General features: G+C 46.7%; 1 protein-coding gene across 2 annotated transcripts in view; it reads left to right on the forward strand.

The window, feature by feature from the left end:
* NMNAT2 (nicotinamide nucleotide adenylyltransferase 2) overlaps window positions 1-17,134 on the forward strand; it is a 120,980-nt gene that overhangs the window by 64,408 nt on the left and 39,438 nt on the right. For both annotated transcript variants that reach the window (XM_053248069.1, XM_053248070.1), the window contains exons 3-4: window positions 1,667-1,755; window positions 3,463-3,530. In XM_053248069.1, the coding sequence (XP_053104044.1) occupies window positions 1,667-1,755; window positions 3,463-3,530 (157 nt within the window). The remainder of the gene's footprint in view (window positions 1-1,666; window positions 1,756-3,462; window positions 3,531-17,134) is intronic.

Below are 17,134 nucleotides of genomic sequence, written 5' to 3' on the forward strand. Positions count from 1 at the left end.
CCTCTTGGTGGGTAGCAGCAGCTTCTGTATTCAGCACCATCTGGTGCTGAGAGGTACTGAGGATTGGAGGTAGCAGAGGCCTGAGTGCTTGCAGAGGCTGATGCTGGGAGAAAGGAGAGTGTGGGGAAGGGAAGGGAAGATGAAGAGCAGACTGCTGCTACCGTGGCAGCAAGGAAGAGGGCAGAAGCAGCAGTGTCCATCAGCTGTAGGCCCTCTTTCAGAGAATTGGTCCTCAGCAGATGCCCAACTATGCTGACCATTGACATAGGGCATTATAAAGGAGTATAAAAGTGCCCATTACTTTGTCAAACTTCATGGCAGCAAGGTGGGTGGGGGTAGCTGAAAGTGTTGGCAGTTGTTCATTATGAAAAACTAACAACGTGTGCTGTATTCCCAAGCTAGACAATTACCAGTGGATGACAAATATCAGTGTCAAAAGGACATTTAAGCTCATATGCTATAAGATTTATAACACAAGTTGATCGGCCAATGACAGCCCAGACATTCTTAGGAACTAAGCAGCTTAGCCAACAGCAGCTAAAGTCTCTTTTTCACCTGGGCGTTTTCCAGACTACGAGATTTGCAAAGGGCAAAGCATTGCAAAGTGTGACAGAATAGTGCAACGGTTTAAAACTTGAGAGTAAAGCATGATTTAATGCTTCATTGTAGGCTGGTGGCCATTCATATTTTCCATCCATTGCAACATGTTTTCAAGGCAGGACTGTCCATATTCTCCTTGAAACACATTTATCTGCCCCTCCTCCTGCTTCATTTGGGCCACTTGAGTTGCAGGGGTGGGGGTGACATGAATTTTTTTTGGTAACTTCTAGGCTGCCTTGTGCAAATCTGCCACCAGGGGGAAGCGCTGTTCCAGAACAAAAATCTAACTTGGTCTTGCATCATTCCAGTTTTGCACAAGCAATAGCTGGTGGGGGGAGGGGTGCATGAGGAGATCCTTTGGAGTGACAAAACAAGGGAACTGCTTATGGTGGGTGGTGGGTGGGTGGAAGGGAATCCTGTGGTGAGCCAGGAAGGGGAAAAGACAGGAATGGCACACTTCCAGAGAAATAAATAAATAAATAGGAGGGAGAAGGCGGAGGGGAGGCGAGCAGTCCTCCAATGATGGCTGTGGAATTTCACAAAAGTAAATGTATCATGATTCAGTTCAGTTGGCTTCCTTTTAAGTAAGTGACTGTTTTCTCTCCCTGCCCTTAGCCTTGTAGTAAGGAAGTGGGATTTCACAGAAGTAAATGATTTAGTTCAATGGGCTTCCTCTTCAGTAAAAGTGCATGAGAAAGGGTTGGATTCAGAAATCTGCTCAGCTGCACTAGTATGAGTCTCTGGCCAAAGTAGCAAATTAAAAGGAGAATGCACAAAATAACCTGGTTAATAATAATAATAATAATAGTAGTAGTAGTAGTAGTAATATAATAAAACCCCTCCAATCTCCTTCCCCCCTCCTTCTCTCCTGCTGACACCTCTAGCAATGGCAGTGAGGCAGTGACTTTTACATAGACCGAGAAGCCAGTTTTGAACATCTTTACAGCCTTCCATACAATTAAATTTTGTGAGGGGGTGGGTGGGTTGCCAGCTGTTCATCTTTGATTCATAGAATTGAAATACTCATGTAATGTTCCTCCCACTGCTTCTTTTCCCATTTTACTAGAAAGAGCCCGGGATTATCTGCATAAGACGGGAAGGTTCATTGTAATTGGTGGAATTGTCTCGCCAGTACATGACTCCTATGGGAAGCAGGTGGGTATGTGTGTGTGTGTGTGTGCGTGTTGATGCCAATAAATTCCAATGGAGAATGAATGTCAGAGGAACTCAGAACTGGCTTCTAAATTTTCTAGTTGAATAAATATCATGTAATTGCTGTCATCATTTGTTCTACATACACACAAACCCTGTCACACACAGGGTCTGTGTGACAGGCAGAAATTCAACTGGTGCAACTTTCATGATTATGGAGATACAGTGGTGGGAGAGGTTGTGCCAGGCACAATCCCCTGGCTGTAATCTCACTTAAGACAGACCTTTATTTTTATTTTATTTTATTTTTTGTTTTAAAAGATTTGTGTCCTACCTTTCTTCAAATAGTATCCAAGGTCAATTCTATTTGAACAGGACTAGTTTTGTGCTGAGTAGGTATCTGAAGGAGTAGGGAGGTGTTTAACACAGCTGGCATGAAGATGCTGTAGGTGAGACAAGGGGATGGCCTTCTGGGCCAGATGATACTTTCTCAATTGCTCTGGTGTGGGGAGATATTTCTGCTTTGTTTCAGTCGCAACTCTGATGTAGCAGATGTAGTCAGTTCTGCTGCTGAAACGACCACCAAATTTGCTCACTGTAGGATTAGCATATGCCTCTTGCAGTACCTCAAGCTGGAGGGCAGGAGTGGCCTGTACCTTGGACAGTTTTTTTGGGAATGGTTAGAGCTCAGTGGAAGAGCCCATGGCAGGCATGCAGAAGAACCCAGGTTCAGTCTCTGGCATCTCTAGCCGTAGGGCTGGGAAAGGCCTGTGCTGGCCATACTATTGGGCTAGCTGGGCCAAGGGCCCGGCTCAGTACAAGGAAGCCTAAGCTGTTAATGGTTTCTCATGCTGACTTAGTTTGGCTGTTGCTGGAAGATCCAGGACCAGCTCTGGGGAACAGCTCTATCTGGTAGGTCAGACTGATAGCTGCTGACCACTTAAGACCACACAGTGAATTCCGTGACTAATGGGAGGGTTAATCCTGGTCTCCCCAGCCCAACTACGCCAGAATGGTTCCTAGGCACCAAAACATTTGTCCAGTGAGATACACAGGGCCAAAGTACACATTGGGGCCATTCACATGACCGGGCAGATGTGGAGAAGACGGTGCAAATCTTACCTTCCACCCCAGACAATCCATTGAACGTTGCTGAGAGCGCAGATCGCACTCCCAGATGATCCGCTGTTGTGCCGAGCTCTGGAGGCCAGGACAATGCCTGGTGAGCATGGTGCACTGGAGGATTTCCCCAGGAGATGGGTGCTCTGATGACCCATCCCTGTGTCTCCTCAGGCTGAATGCAGCCCAAGGAGACACACGATCCCGGTGCCTGGGTTAATGGCGTGCTGGCACTGTTAACCCAGCTAGGCGGTGCTGACCTGCTGAGATTGGGCCTGGCCCCTATCCTGGAAGTTCTCATATGCAGCCTAACCCAGGCTGGGCTTCCCTAGCCTGGATAAGGCTGCATGTGAGAACAGCCTCATTATGTTAATTGCATCGATTGACCCTGTCTGCTTGGTTCCCCCCCCCCAAACTGTGGGGGTCACTGCAGATTGGGGTAAAGGGTTAAAACCTCCTCCCCACATGCTGTAGGATTGGTCCCTTCTGTTTACCTTGGGAGGAAATAAGCATGCAGGGCCAAACTGTGTGTTTAACATAATGTGTGATTTTGCCCTTCATTACTTCTGCTAACAAGCTGCTCTCTTACAGGGCCTGGTCTCCAGCCGACACCGCCTGACAATGTGCCAGCTGGCTGTTCAGACCTCTGATTGGATCAGGTATGAACGCACATCACACAGTTATTGCCAAGAACCTGCTTTAACAGCTTGCCTTGTGTTCTTTTAAGCGCTATGCTTTTTAGAAAAGCATAGGGCTGTGTTCTCTGGACTAGTGTTGAGGGCTGTCTGACTCAGCACCTGATTCTCTCCTTATGAAAGCACAAACTCGCAGATAGGCACAGAAATAAGAGATTTCATAGGGTACAAATAGGATGTGGTCAGCTTTATTCAAAGAGTGACATTGAGGAAGAGACAATAACACTTTTCTCTGTTTCTGGCATGAACTTACTCTGTAGTTTAAAGTTTAAACGAATCTGATTTCAGGTTGCATATTAAAATTGTACGGATGAGCTTGCAGGAAGCAAATTAATAACTAATGTACAGGGCGTTTATCCTAATGCAAATATCCTTTAGCAAACATTTAAAAATATTTATAACCAGCGCCTCAGGACCAAGTTCTCCCAGGACAGCTAACAAAAAAAATTAAAACAACAAAATACATAAAATCACAATAGAAAGATAAAGCCACACCATAAATGCAAAATAGCCAAACCATGAACCTTGTTAAAATCAGTCAGTTTGAAGCCCTGAAGAACAAGAAGGCCTTTTCAGCCTGCTTAAAAACAGAGTGGATAGGGACTTGGCCATAATCCCCAGAAAGACTGGGCAGTTTTTCCTGGTTCCACCTGCTGAGCTTGCTGCTCAGCCTATATGGGAAGACTACCAGTGGCGGCGGGCCCACCACCGGTGGGGTCGCCACTGAAGGGGCGACACCAAAGCCCTGTGGGGGAGCCACTTCGGGGGAGAAACGAGGGTGAGGGCTGGACACTTTGTCCAACCATTTGTATAGAGGGAGGCATTCAATAGTGGGGCTGCTGTTTAATCAGTTTTAAGTTGTGCTGAGGTTGGGTTGAAGTTGTAATGTGTGTGGGTTTGTCTGGAGATGGGGAGCCAAGGAGTGCCTTCTTTGAAGGTGGGGCAGGTATTCCGGTGGTGGTGGGGAATAGAAGAAGAAACACTGGCAGGTCAGCAGGCTGTTTCAGGGGAATGGTAGTAAGAAATCTAATAGCTGTGCCCCTTTCTGGCTGTCCTGCCAGCTCTTTGACCTCAGGGAGCACTGCCAACATCCAAATAACCTTACCTTTCTCCTCTGCAATGCCAGGTCGGTCCAAAATAAATCAGAACTCATCCATGATTTGATCATGGATGAAGGGGCCGACTTGATGTGTATTAATGAGACTTGGTTGGGGGAGGCTAGTGGTCCAGTTTGGTCCCAGCTTCTCCCACCAGGATATTCTGTAGAGGCGCAGGTGAGGGGACGTGGGCGGGGAGGTGGAGTGGCTGTGGTCTATAAGGATAACATCTCCCTTACCAGGGTCCCTGTTAGGGTATCGGACCATATCGAATGTGTGTACTTGAGTTTGGGGACCAGGGATAGATTGGGACTTCTGTTGGTGTACCGATCGCCCTGCTGCCCAATGGAATCCCTTACTGAGCTCACGGACTTGGTTGCGGAACTTGCGTTGGAGTCTCCCAGACTTTTGATGCTGGGGGACTTCAATGTTCATTTTGGGACCAATTTGTCCGGGGCAGCTCAGGAGATCATAGCGGCCATGACGACTATGGGCCTATCCCAAGCGGTCTCTAGATCAACGCATATTGCAGGTCACACGCTTGATTTGGTCTTTTATTCTGATCAGGATGGTGTTCCGTGGGTGGGGACTCCTACGAACTCCCCGTTGTCATGGTTAAGGTTGGACTTACAACCGCTTTCCACTTTCGCAGGGGCGAGGGGCCTATTAGAATGGTACGCCCGAAGAGGTTATTGGATCCGGTAGGATTCCAAGAAGCCTTGGAGGGATTTAATGTTGGCTCTGCTGGTGATCCTGCTGATGCCCTGGTGGAGAACTGGAACAACTTGCTCACCAGGGCAGTAGACACAATTGCTCCTAAGCGTCCCCTCCAACCTGCTTCAAAATTGGCCCCTTGGTATATGGAAGATCTATGGGGGCTGAAGCGGCAAGGTAGGTGACTGGAGCGCAAGTGGAGAAAAACTCAACTCGAATCTGACAGATTACGACATGGAACACATTTAAAGATCTATGCTCAGGCGATACGTGCGGCAAAGAAGCGGTTCTTTTCTGCCCGTATTGCCTCTGCGAGTTCACGTCCAGCGAGTTGTTCAGGGTTGTGAGTAGACTAGTATCTGCTCCCTCTCCCTTGAACCAGAATTTGGAAGCATCAGTTACCCGCTGTGGTGTGTTTAATGAATTTTTCGCAGACAAAATCTCTCGGGTTCGGGCCGACCTAGATGGAGACTCCACAATTAATTTGATGTCTGAACTGGAGGTGTCCGACAACTCCTCTTATACGATTCGACTGGATCAATTTCAGTTTATGACTCCTGATGATGTGGACAAGCTGCTTGGAGCGGTGAGGCCTACCACTTGTCCTCTTGACCCTTGTCCAACATGGCTTGTTCTATCTAGCAGGGAGGCTGTTGTAGGCGGCCTGGTAGAAATTATAAATGCTTCTCTGAGGGAGGGCAGGATGCCTCCTTGTCTTAAGGAGGCAATTATTAGACCTCTTCTAAAGAAGCCTGCGTTAGATCTCTCAGAGTTGAGCAATTATAGGCCAGTTTCCAATCTCCCATGGCTGGGCAAGGTAATTGAGAGGGTGGTGGCCTCTCAGCTCCAGGCGGTCTTGGAGGAAACTGATTATCTAGACCCATTTCAAACTGGTTTTCGGGCAGGCTATGGGGTGGAGACTGCCTTGGTCGGCCTGATGGATGATCTCCAATTGGCAATTGACCGAGGAAGTGTGACTCTGTTGGTCCTCTTGGATCTCTTGGTGGCTTTCAATACTATCAACCATAGTATCCTTCTGGAATGTCTGAGGGTATTGGGGGTGGGAGGCACTGTTTTACAGTGGTTCCGCTCCTACCTCTCAGACAGATTCCAGATGGTGTCAATTGGAGATTATTGCTCTTCAAAATCTGAGCTTAAGTATGGTGTCCCTCAAGGCTCCATACTCTCTCCAATGCTTTTTAACATCTACATGAAACCGCTGGAGATATCATCAGGGGATTTGGAGCTGGGTGTTACCAGTATGCTGATGACACCCAGATCTACTTCTCCATGTCAACTTCTTCAGGAGCTGGCATATCCTCCCTAAATGCCTGCCTGGAAGCAGTAATGGGCTGGATGAGGGAGAATAAACTGAAGCTGAATCCAGATAAAATGGAGGTACTTATTGTGCGGGGTCGGAACTCTAGAGACGATTTTGATCTGCCTGTTCTAGACGGGGTCACACTTCCCCAAAAAGAACACGTTAGCAGTCTGGGAGTACTTCTGGATCAACGTCTCTCCTTTGTTTCTCAGGTTGAGGCGGTGGTCAGGGGTGCTTTCTATCAGCTCCGGCTGATACGCCAGCTGCGCCCGTTTCTCGAGATCAGTGACCTTAAAACAGTGGTACATTTGTTGGTAACCTCCAGACTGGAGTGTCATTCACTACAGCTGTTCCAAATTTGGTTCAAATCAGTTAGACAGTCCTCAAGTTAGTGCACTTGCGCTTCAAAAGTTTGTGTCCACCATCTTGGATCGGGGTGGACATCATCACAAAATACTCCATTGAGGTGTTCCCATGTGTCACTCACTGCAGTTGTACCTAATTTGGTTTAAATTGGTTAGATAGCCCACAAATTAGCACACTTGCTCCTTAGATGTTCACATGGCTACCATCCTGAATTGGAGTGGATGACATCATAATTCCCATACCATTTGGGCATCCCTATGTGTACCTACATCTGTAGCAAATTTGGTTCAAATTAGTTAGGCGGTTCACAAGTTAGCCCACTTGCACCTCATAGGTTTACGCATCTGCCATCTTGGATCAGGGTGGATGACATCATCACAAAATACGCCGTTGAGGTGTCACTCACTGCAACTGTACCTAATTTGGTTTAAATTGGTTAGACATGCCATTTGGGCATCTCTATGTGTACCTACATCTGTAGCAAATTTGGTTCAAATTGGTTAGGCAGTTCACAAGTTAGCCCACTTGTGCCTCAAAAGTTTATGCGTCCACCATCTTGAATCAGGGCGGATGACATCACTAACTACGCTGTTGAGGTTTCCCTATGTGTCCCTACAACTTTACCTGATTTGGTTCATATTGGTCCAGGCATTGCGAAGTTGATAGTGGGGGACACACAGACACATACACAGAATGCTGAGTGATCTCATAAGCCTACTGGAAAGTAGGCTAAAAAAGGGCTTTTGGTTGCTTCATCACAATGAGGTCTGCCAAAACAGAATTGCCTCTTTCTAGGAAATAGTATTCCCAGTAAAAGTAAACTTTGGCTACACAGAGAACAGACACTAGGCTTGTTCACATGACCATTTTGAGGTGGGCCAAAGTGAGGCATCACCTCAGGTTGATTCTGCAGACCCAGCAGATATGTGAGCATGATATGTGAGCATGGCTGGCTGAATTGAAGTTAGGCAGATGTAGAATGAGGTTCAGCAGGGAAAATGTGTGTGCATGTGCACATACATACAGAGTTAAATACTTGGGGAATGCTTGTAGAAAACGTCTATTAATGTAGCATTTTTGCAGCTTGAGATCCCAGCAATGTAGCATGACACAGATGAAAACTTTGGATTGTTTTGCTTGCTTAAATTCACCAACTAGCTTTATCAACTAGAGTAGACAAAAGTGCAGCTTCAAGTCTGGAGAAAGGGTGGCCATCACAGCCTTTAGAATCTAGATCAATCAATACCTTACCACTCATTGGGACTGGTACTCTGGTGTCTGTGCACATCATATAGAACTTTTGCATTTTACAGTTTATAGAGACTGCAAAAGGTAGGGCTGGTGAAAAGGAATCTGGGAATTCCATCATGGTATTTCCATTCTCTGTGCTAATGAAAACTGATGCATATTAAGTTTTCTAAATGTTGATCCATTAGCTGGTCCACCAAAAAACAAATTTCTAATTTATACCTCTCTGGGTTAGGCTGGAAGGCCAGTTCACTCCAGAACATTTACACATATTTAAGGATGGTTGGGCAAGGGATGGAAATGAGGAAGAGCCAGGTCTTTTTGTAGGGAACACGTAAGCAATACACACACCGAAAAAGACCAACTGGCTGTCTCCCAAACAGAGGTTTGCACTTTCCAAATGGATGCCAATTATGTCAAGCTAGTCAGACCTTTGCATTCATGGTCAAACGAGGCCAGATTCATCACTGTGCCTCAGGCCCTCCTTCACTTGTATGCTTCTTTGAAATGCTTGAGGAACTCCCCAAGTTGATGCTACATATAACAAAATTGTGTCACTCATTGAATCTGATCCTCACAACTTTTGAAAGCTTTGGTTAGAGGAATTAGGCAGGAATCTGTTGTGCTCAGAATGGAACAAAATACTCGGTGCAATAAAGATTTCCACACTTGACGTAAGACTGAATCCACTACAAAGAAAAACTACTACTAAGAGTGTTGTAGACTAGAGTCCTGCACAGACTGTTTCAGAAAGGAATTCAGACTACTAACAGCTGCTGGAGAGAAGACAATGTGGTGGACATCCCAGCTGATATTTCAGTCAGACAGCCTTTATGGTTGGAAACATGTATAAATGTAACCATAGTATCTGATTGTCACTGGCACCACTAAATATAGTGTGGGGCTATATATTTAAAACGTGGGCCTTAAATGCTGGCAACAACACATTGTGAAGATACTTTGCAGTTATTGTGAAATGGCTATTGACTGTCAAAATATGCAAGGCTGTGTCAGCCCCATAATATTGCATGCACACAAGTTGTGCAGCTGCAAATGTTACACAAGAGTAAGCCCATTATTACCTAAAGGTGTACTCTTGTGTAATGTCATTTGTACAGTTTTTACATTTGCACAACTTGTACAGTTGTGTAACTTGAACACACACAACGTTACTGGGCTGATGTGCCCTTGCACGGTATGATAGCCACTAGTCTTAACATGGACATTTAAACACGCCTCTAAATGCCATTTCTGTCTGCCTCTCTAATTGCTGATTGGAGGACTTGCAATCATTAGGGATTCATATTGTTGCAGAATGAGATTCCTCTGTAATTTCTACAGATTAAAATATAAGTATTACAGATGCTTCTCCCTTTATTGGAAGGAATCTGACAAGATGCAGCTGTAGAGTAGAGGTAGGCAACTGGCAGCCCTTGGACCAAATCTGGCCCTCATAGGTTTCTCATCCGGCCCTAAGCGTGGCCTGCAACCCTAGGTGTTGCCTCTCTCATACATAACCACTTTCTCCTGCATTGGCCAAAGGGCTTTTTAATTCTTCCTATTCTGCATGAAGAGCAATAAAGACTTCATTGTTCTGAAGTTTCTTTGCTTCTGAAATGGGGCAGACAAAGCATACACATTTGTTGGAGGAAGGCATGGGGAGGAGCGGAAAGGAGTGAGTGAGAGTGAGCGAGCAATCCAACTGTGGGAGATAGCAAAGGAGAGGCTGCCACTGCGTGCAAGAAGCTCTGTCCTCAGTGCCGCTGCAAACCTACAGCTTGAAGCAGTGGCATGCCCGGAAGGTGAAGAAGCCCAGTGAGGAGTAAGAGGGCAGTGCTGATGAGGGAGACAAGGCTTCTGTCTGCATCAGAAGCGGAGTCAGCAGATGTGGGTAAAACACACAGGGAAGATAGCAGGTCAGTGAGGAACTGGGGCAGTGACAGGCAAGTGAGGTGACCCCAGGGAGCGGGGTGCCCTCACTTACCACTAGAAATGTGCATGAAATGGATTTTGCATTTTTTTCCCCAAGCTTGAAACAAAATGCAGATGACCAAAGTGTTTTATTGAAACAGCTTGTTTCAGTTGTTTCAACGAAACAAAACTTGAAATGTTTCAAGTGTTTTGGCCATAGGGAACAATGGGGAAACTTGAAACACACCATTGTTCCACATGGGTAGCTCCTAGGGGTACTAATGTTGGTTGGGTGGTAGGGTATTATGGGTGCTACCTACCACCCAACCCACAAAAGAAATGGGCAAGTTTGAAAAATGCTTGAAACATCGAAACAGGGTTTTGTTCTGAGCCCAAAACCAGCCCTTTAATGGGCATTTTGCTTTGAGCTTGAAACACTCATAACAACCCATTTCAAGTCGAAACATTTCAACCTTGAATTGTTTTGCACATCCCTACTCACCACCCTGTGGCACAGGTGCTGCCTGAGGATGTCACCTCACCTTGCCTTATGGTGAGGTGCCCCTGACAGGTAGGCAGTAAGAACTGGATTTATTTAAACTGGGCATTTTCCGGACTACGAGATTTGCAATGCTTAAAGCGTTGCAAAGTGTAACGAAATGAGGCATTGGTTTGAAACCGTGAGCGCAACAATTCTCAGGTAATATTACTGTATATGCAACATGACAAGGTTTTGCCTGTCCATACTGCCCGTCACTGCAGCGGTTGTTCCAGGCAGGGAGCTTCCATATTACACCTCGGGAACGCATCTACTGGCCCCTCTTCCTCCTCAGTTTTGGGCCAAAGGGTTGCAGAGGGAGAGGCGGATTGCTGATGCGATGGAAATTTTTAAAAAAATTCTCAGTGTACTTGCACAAATCTGCCAGCAGGGGGGAGTACCATTCCAAAACAATGTCCCTTGTCATTACAGGCTTGAGCAAGGCAAGCAAAGATAATTAAAAAAAAAAAAATCCAATGGTGGAGAAGAAGGGAGGAGGCAGAGGGGAGGCGAGTGCTCTTCCAGTGAAGGCGAGCAGTCTGTAGTTGCAGAGCGAGCGGGCTGCCCAGGAGGAGGTCTGTTCTCTTTGCCCCCTGACGGCTTCTCTGGGAGTTGTGGGCTTTCCCTAACCCGGGCTGCCATGGTCACTGCCGCTTCCTCTCCCCATCAGTGCTGGGCTGGCGGAGGGGCTCCAGAAAAGCAGCGGCTTTGCAAGGGGGAGGAGGGGACACAAAAGGGAGGGAGGGAGGGCATCCCACCCGAGGGCATCCCACCCACCCAAGGAACTCTCTGGAAGGAGAGCAAAATCAATCTGTTAAAATTATTTCATAGACAGATCTGAGATGGGCTCTAAAATCAGCCAATCCTCGCACTGCTATTGCAAATGAGATGGCATGGAAGTGAATGGTTTAGTTCAATGGGCTTCCTCTTCAGAAAAGTGCCAGGGAATGCGCTTTTGGCAGGGAAAGGGGTGGAAGGGAGCCTCATGCCCGCTACCCCCACCGTAAGCAGCGCCTGCCCTCTCCCTTCCCCCGCCACAAAATCATCATCATCAAATTATGAAAACTTTCTCCACTGCAACATGCAGCAAGCATAAATAACATGACAAGCCTCCCTACAACAGAAAAATACAGCTACTTTCTTGCAACATTTTTGCCACAGTTATAGGGCAGTGGGGAAATGACTTGACTAGCAAGCCAGAGGTGGCCAATTCAAATCCCTGCTGATATGTTTCCCAGACTATGGGAAACACCTATATCGGGCAACAGTGATATAGGAAGATGCTGAAAGGCATCATCTCATACTGCGCGGGAGATGGCAATAGTAAACCCCTCCTGTATTCTACCAAAGACAACCACAGGGCTCTGTGGGCGTCAGGAGTCGACACTGACTCGATAGCACACTTAACCTTTATAGGGCATTTATTTATTTATTTATTGCATTTTTTTAATACCGCCCTAACCCAAGGTCTCAGGGCGGTTCACAAGAAAGAAAGAAAAAACTTAAAATCTATTAAATATTAAAAACAGCGTAAAACAAATCAATAAATAATCCGAAATTTAAAAGTTACAAAGTTAAAAAGCTAAAAGGCCTGGGTAAAAAGGTAAGTCTTTACACACTTTTTAAAAGCTGCTAGAGATGGGGAGACTCTTATTTCCACGGAAAGCGTGTTCCAAAGTCTCAGGGCGACAACAGAGAAGGCCCGTCCCTGGGTGGCCATCAGACAACATGAAGGTAGCCACAGACGAGCCTCCCATGATGTATGCAGTGGACGATGGGGATCTTGCAGAAGAAGACACTCGCTTAAGTACCGTGGGCCTAAGCTTTTTAGGGCTTTATAGGTTATAACTAGCACTTTGTATTTTGCACGGAAACTTATTGGCAGCCAGTGCAACTCCTGTAACATAGGAGTAATATGGTCTCTTCAAGATGACCCGGAGACCAACCTGGCCGCCGTATTTTGTACTAATTGCAGTTTCCAGACTACATACAAAGGCAGCCCCACATAGAGCGCATTGCAGTAATCAAGTCTGGAGGTTACCAGCAAGTGTACTACTGTTGTAAGATCATGAAACTCAAGAAACGGATGCAGCTGGCCTATCAACTGGGGCTGATAGAAAATGCTTTTGGCCACTGCCTCAACCAGCGGAACCAGGAAAAGGTGTGGATCCAGAAGTACTCCCAGACTGCATACCTGTTCCTTCTGAGGAAGTGTGACACCATCTAGAACAGGTAGATCATTATCGCTTCCTGAGTGACGATCCCGCACAATGAGTACCTCCGTCTTGTCTAGATTCAGTCTCATTTTGTTATCCCTCATCCAGCCCATTACTGCTTCCAAGCAGGCATTCAGGGAGGATATGCCTTCTCCTGATGATGTTGACATGAAGAAATAGATTTGGGTGTCGTCAGCATACTGATAGCACCCAGCACCAAATCTCCGGATGATCTCTCCCAACGTTTTCATGTAGATATTAAAAAGCATTAGAGACAGTATGGAGCCCTGAGGGACTCCATATAAAAGCTCAGATTTTGAAGAGCAACAGTCTCCAAGCAATACCATCTGGAATCTGCCAGAAATGTAGGAGCGAAACCACTTCAAAACAGTGCCTCCCACCCCCAACTCTCTCAGACGTTCCAGAAGGATACTATGGTCAATAAGTATCGGAAAAAGCTGCCGAGAGATCCAAAATGAGCAACAGAGTCACACTTCCTCTGTCAATTGCCAATTGGAGATCATCCATCAGGCCAACCAAGGCAGTCTCCACCCCATAGCCTGTCCAAAAACCAGTTTGAAATGGGTCTATATAGTCAGTTTCCTCCAAGACCGCCTGAAGCTGGGAGGCCACCATCCTTTCAATCACCTTGCCCAACCATGGGAGGTTGGAGACAGGCCTGTAGCTACTAAACTCTGAGGGATCCAAGGCAGGCTTCTTAAGAATAGGTCTAATAATTGCTTCCTTTAAACAAGGAGGCATCCTGCCCTCTCTCAGAGAGGTATTTATAATTGCCACCAGGCTCTCCACAACAACCCCTTTGCCAGATAGTATAAGCCATGTTGGGCAAGGATCAAGCAGACAGGAGGTAGGACGCACCGTTCCGAGCATCTTGTCCACATCCTCAGGAGTCACAAACTGAAATTGATCCAGTCTAACCACACAAGAGGAGTTGCTGGATACCTCTGCATCTGACACTGCGATAACTGTGGAGTCTAAATCTAGATTAGATCGACCCGAATACGAGAGACTTGGTCCACAAAAAACTCATTAAAAGCATCACAGCGGGCAACTAATGGTTCCAAATTCTGATTCAGGGGAGTAAGGGGCCCTACTAGCCCCCTCACAATCTGGAACAGCTCCGCTGGGACAAGAGCCTGCAGAAGCAATACGGGCAGAAAAGAAACACTTCTTTGCTGCACATATAGCCAGAGCATAGATCTTTAAATGCTCTCTATGTCACAATCTGTCGGATTCAAGTCGAGTCTTCCTCCACTTGCGCTCCAGTCATCTACCTTGCCGCTTCAGCTCCCGCAGATCTTCCGTATACCAAGGAGCCATTTTCGAAGTGGGTTGGAGAGGACGCTTAAGAGCGATCATGTCTACTGCCCTGGTGAGCTGATCATTTCAATTCTCCACCAGGGCATCAACTGGATTGCCGGCAGGGCCAACATTAAATCCTTCCAAGGCTTCTTGCAATCCTATTGGATCCAAAAACCTCTTTGGACGGACCATTCTAATAGGTCCCTCACCCCTGCAGAGGTGGTACACAACTGTGAGTACGACCTTAACCAGATGGTGGTTCGTCCATGACAATGGGGAAATCACAGGCGTCCCCACCCACGGAACACCACCCTGATCAGAATGAAAGATCAGATCAAGAGTATGACCAGCAACATGTGTTGGTCCAGAGACCACTTGGGATAGGCCCATAGTTGTCATGGCTGCTATGAACTCCTGAGCTGCACCAGACAACCCGGTCCTGAAGTGGATATTGAAGTCCCCCAGCACCATAAGCCTGGGGGATTCCAACGCCAAACCCGAGACCAAGTCTGTGAGCTCAGTTAGGGACTCTGTTGGGCAACGGGGTGATCAGTACACCAAAAGGAGTCCCAATCTATCCCTAGTCCCCAAACGTAAATACACACATTCATTATGATCAGACACTCTGATAAGGATCCTGGTAAGGGAGATATTATCCTTAAAGACTACAGCTACTCCACCTCCCTGCCCACACTCCCTTACCTGCACCTCTACAGAGTACCCTGGAGGGAGAAGCCGGGGCCAAACTGGGCCCCCAGCATCCCCCTACCAAGTCTCTGTGATACACACCAGGTCAGCCCCTTCATCCCTGATCAAATCATGGATTACTTCAGATTTGTTTTGGACTGACCTGGCATTACAAAGGAGCAAGGCAAGGTTCTGTGGGTTGTTGGCACTGCTCCCCAAGGTCAAAGAGCTGGCAGGGCAGCCAGAAGGGGAAACAACTATTAAGTTTTTTATTTCCCTTCCCCTGCAATGGCCTGCTGACCTGCCAACGTAACTTCTTCTATTCCCCACCACCACTGGAATAGCTGCACAGAGACCAGTGGACACGCCCTCCCATCTCCCCATCTCCAGACAGACTCCAAAACATTCAAAACAAATCTTATCCAAGCCTTATCTCAGCCACCCACCAACCCTAAAAATGATAAGCCGGGGGGGGGGTAGCTCTCATCCTTGTTGCTCCGCAAAGGGGCAACCCCCTTTGGTGGCGGCCCCACCGCCACTGGCAGTCTCCTATGTAGCCCAGGGGTGGGCAGATGGAAGCCCAGGACCCCAGTCCTGCCCACACTCAGCTGCAATTATGAAGCAATTAAATCTGAAACAGGGCATGGGAAATATGAACGGTACCCTACTGACAACGTAACAACACCGATGTCGTAACACGGGCAAAATGGAGGGGCACTTCATGAACTGTTACAGCACGTGATCTGGGAAATGCCCTGGTGGCCAATAGCTGTTTAGCTGGTTAGAGACAAACTGGTCAATACAGCTATTGACAGGTAGGGGTGTGTGTGTGTGTGTGTTTAATGCAGCTAGTAACATTGTGGGGCCCTGAGTAGATAGAGACTTCAAACCTTTGCCTCTGCTGCAGCCTCAAGCTGGATGCCTCTTAGCTGCTATTTGCTTTGGGAGAAAAGTTCTCATGGGCACCAATGTTTGCAGGCCCTTTGTTATGGACTACTGAATGTCCCCCTGTAGTGAGTTAACATGGGATAACCTTCTCTCTTCCCTGCTGCGCCTCATCGCCAAGTTACCTTGAGATCCCTTGTTTTGCATGAATGAGCCGTGAACAACATTATTAGTGAGAGTGTTTTAATTAGCAAGTTCACATCTTTGAAAACCTAAGGTGGAGTGCACAGCAGAAGAGAGCCCGGCTGCTAAGAAAATGTTTAAGAAAAAGCCCAATTTAGCAGCTCATTAAGTTTTCAATTAAGACCTTTTGCTGCCTGCTCAACCTATAAGGTTTTGACATTCTTTCCTTTTACAAGCCGAGTCTGAAGTAGGGGGGCTTGGCAATTTTGGCACAAGTTCACAGCACATTCCTTTATCCTCTGTGTGTGTGTGTGTGAGAGAGAGAGATGGAAAATGGCTGGGCTGCCACCATTCCTGGAAATGCTCAGAGCGGGGGTTGTGAATGAGGAGATGTGGTAGGTTTCAGCAAATTTATGGTGTGGAGATAGGGGGGAATTGGGTGTTTTGCAGCTGTGGGAAACTGCCAGTAAATGTCTGTAGCTCTGAAGCAAAACTTTAGGGCAGAAACGTGAACTGCCATCTCTTCCAGCGCCAGACTCTATCTACCATGAGGAGGCGGCAAATAATAGAGGCAGGACAAGGGATAGATATGGAAAACAGTGTGGGGTGAAAGGTTTAAATGCCCCCTCTGCCAGGACTGCTCCCCTGTTCCATTCCCCTGCTCTGCAGAAATGCAGAAAAGCCAATCATGAATCATCCTGCATCTCCTCTAGGTTTGGCCTTTATTGCACAAGCACTCACACCATCTCAGATGCGATTTTTTCCCTAGCCAAGCTGCATCATACAATAATTTATAATATACAAACGTATTTGATGGAATACAAGTACAAGCTTTGTAATTTATATATTCATTCCTTAAAACAGTAGTGAGTAATGAATAAAGCAGGGTCCATAACCAGAAATACATCAATTAATTAATTAAAAGACTGGTCAAAATTGAATACCGTAGATGCACCTTCCATATCCCCTCAGGTACAGTGGTCTGTGGTCGCCAGGAGTCAACATCGACTCGACGGCACAACTTTATCTTTACAGTTCTTTTAAGCAGAGGTTCGTTGACATGACCAATCATCACAGGT

Source organism: Hemicordylus capensis, chromosome 4 (genome assembly GCF_027244095.1).
Source record: "Hemicordylus capensis ecotype Gifberg chromosome 4, rHemCap1.1.pri, whole genome shotgun sequence".
NCBI lineage: Eukaryota > Metazoa > Chordata > Lepidosauria > Squamata > Cordylidae > Hemicordylus > Hemicordylus capensis.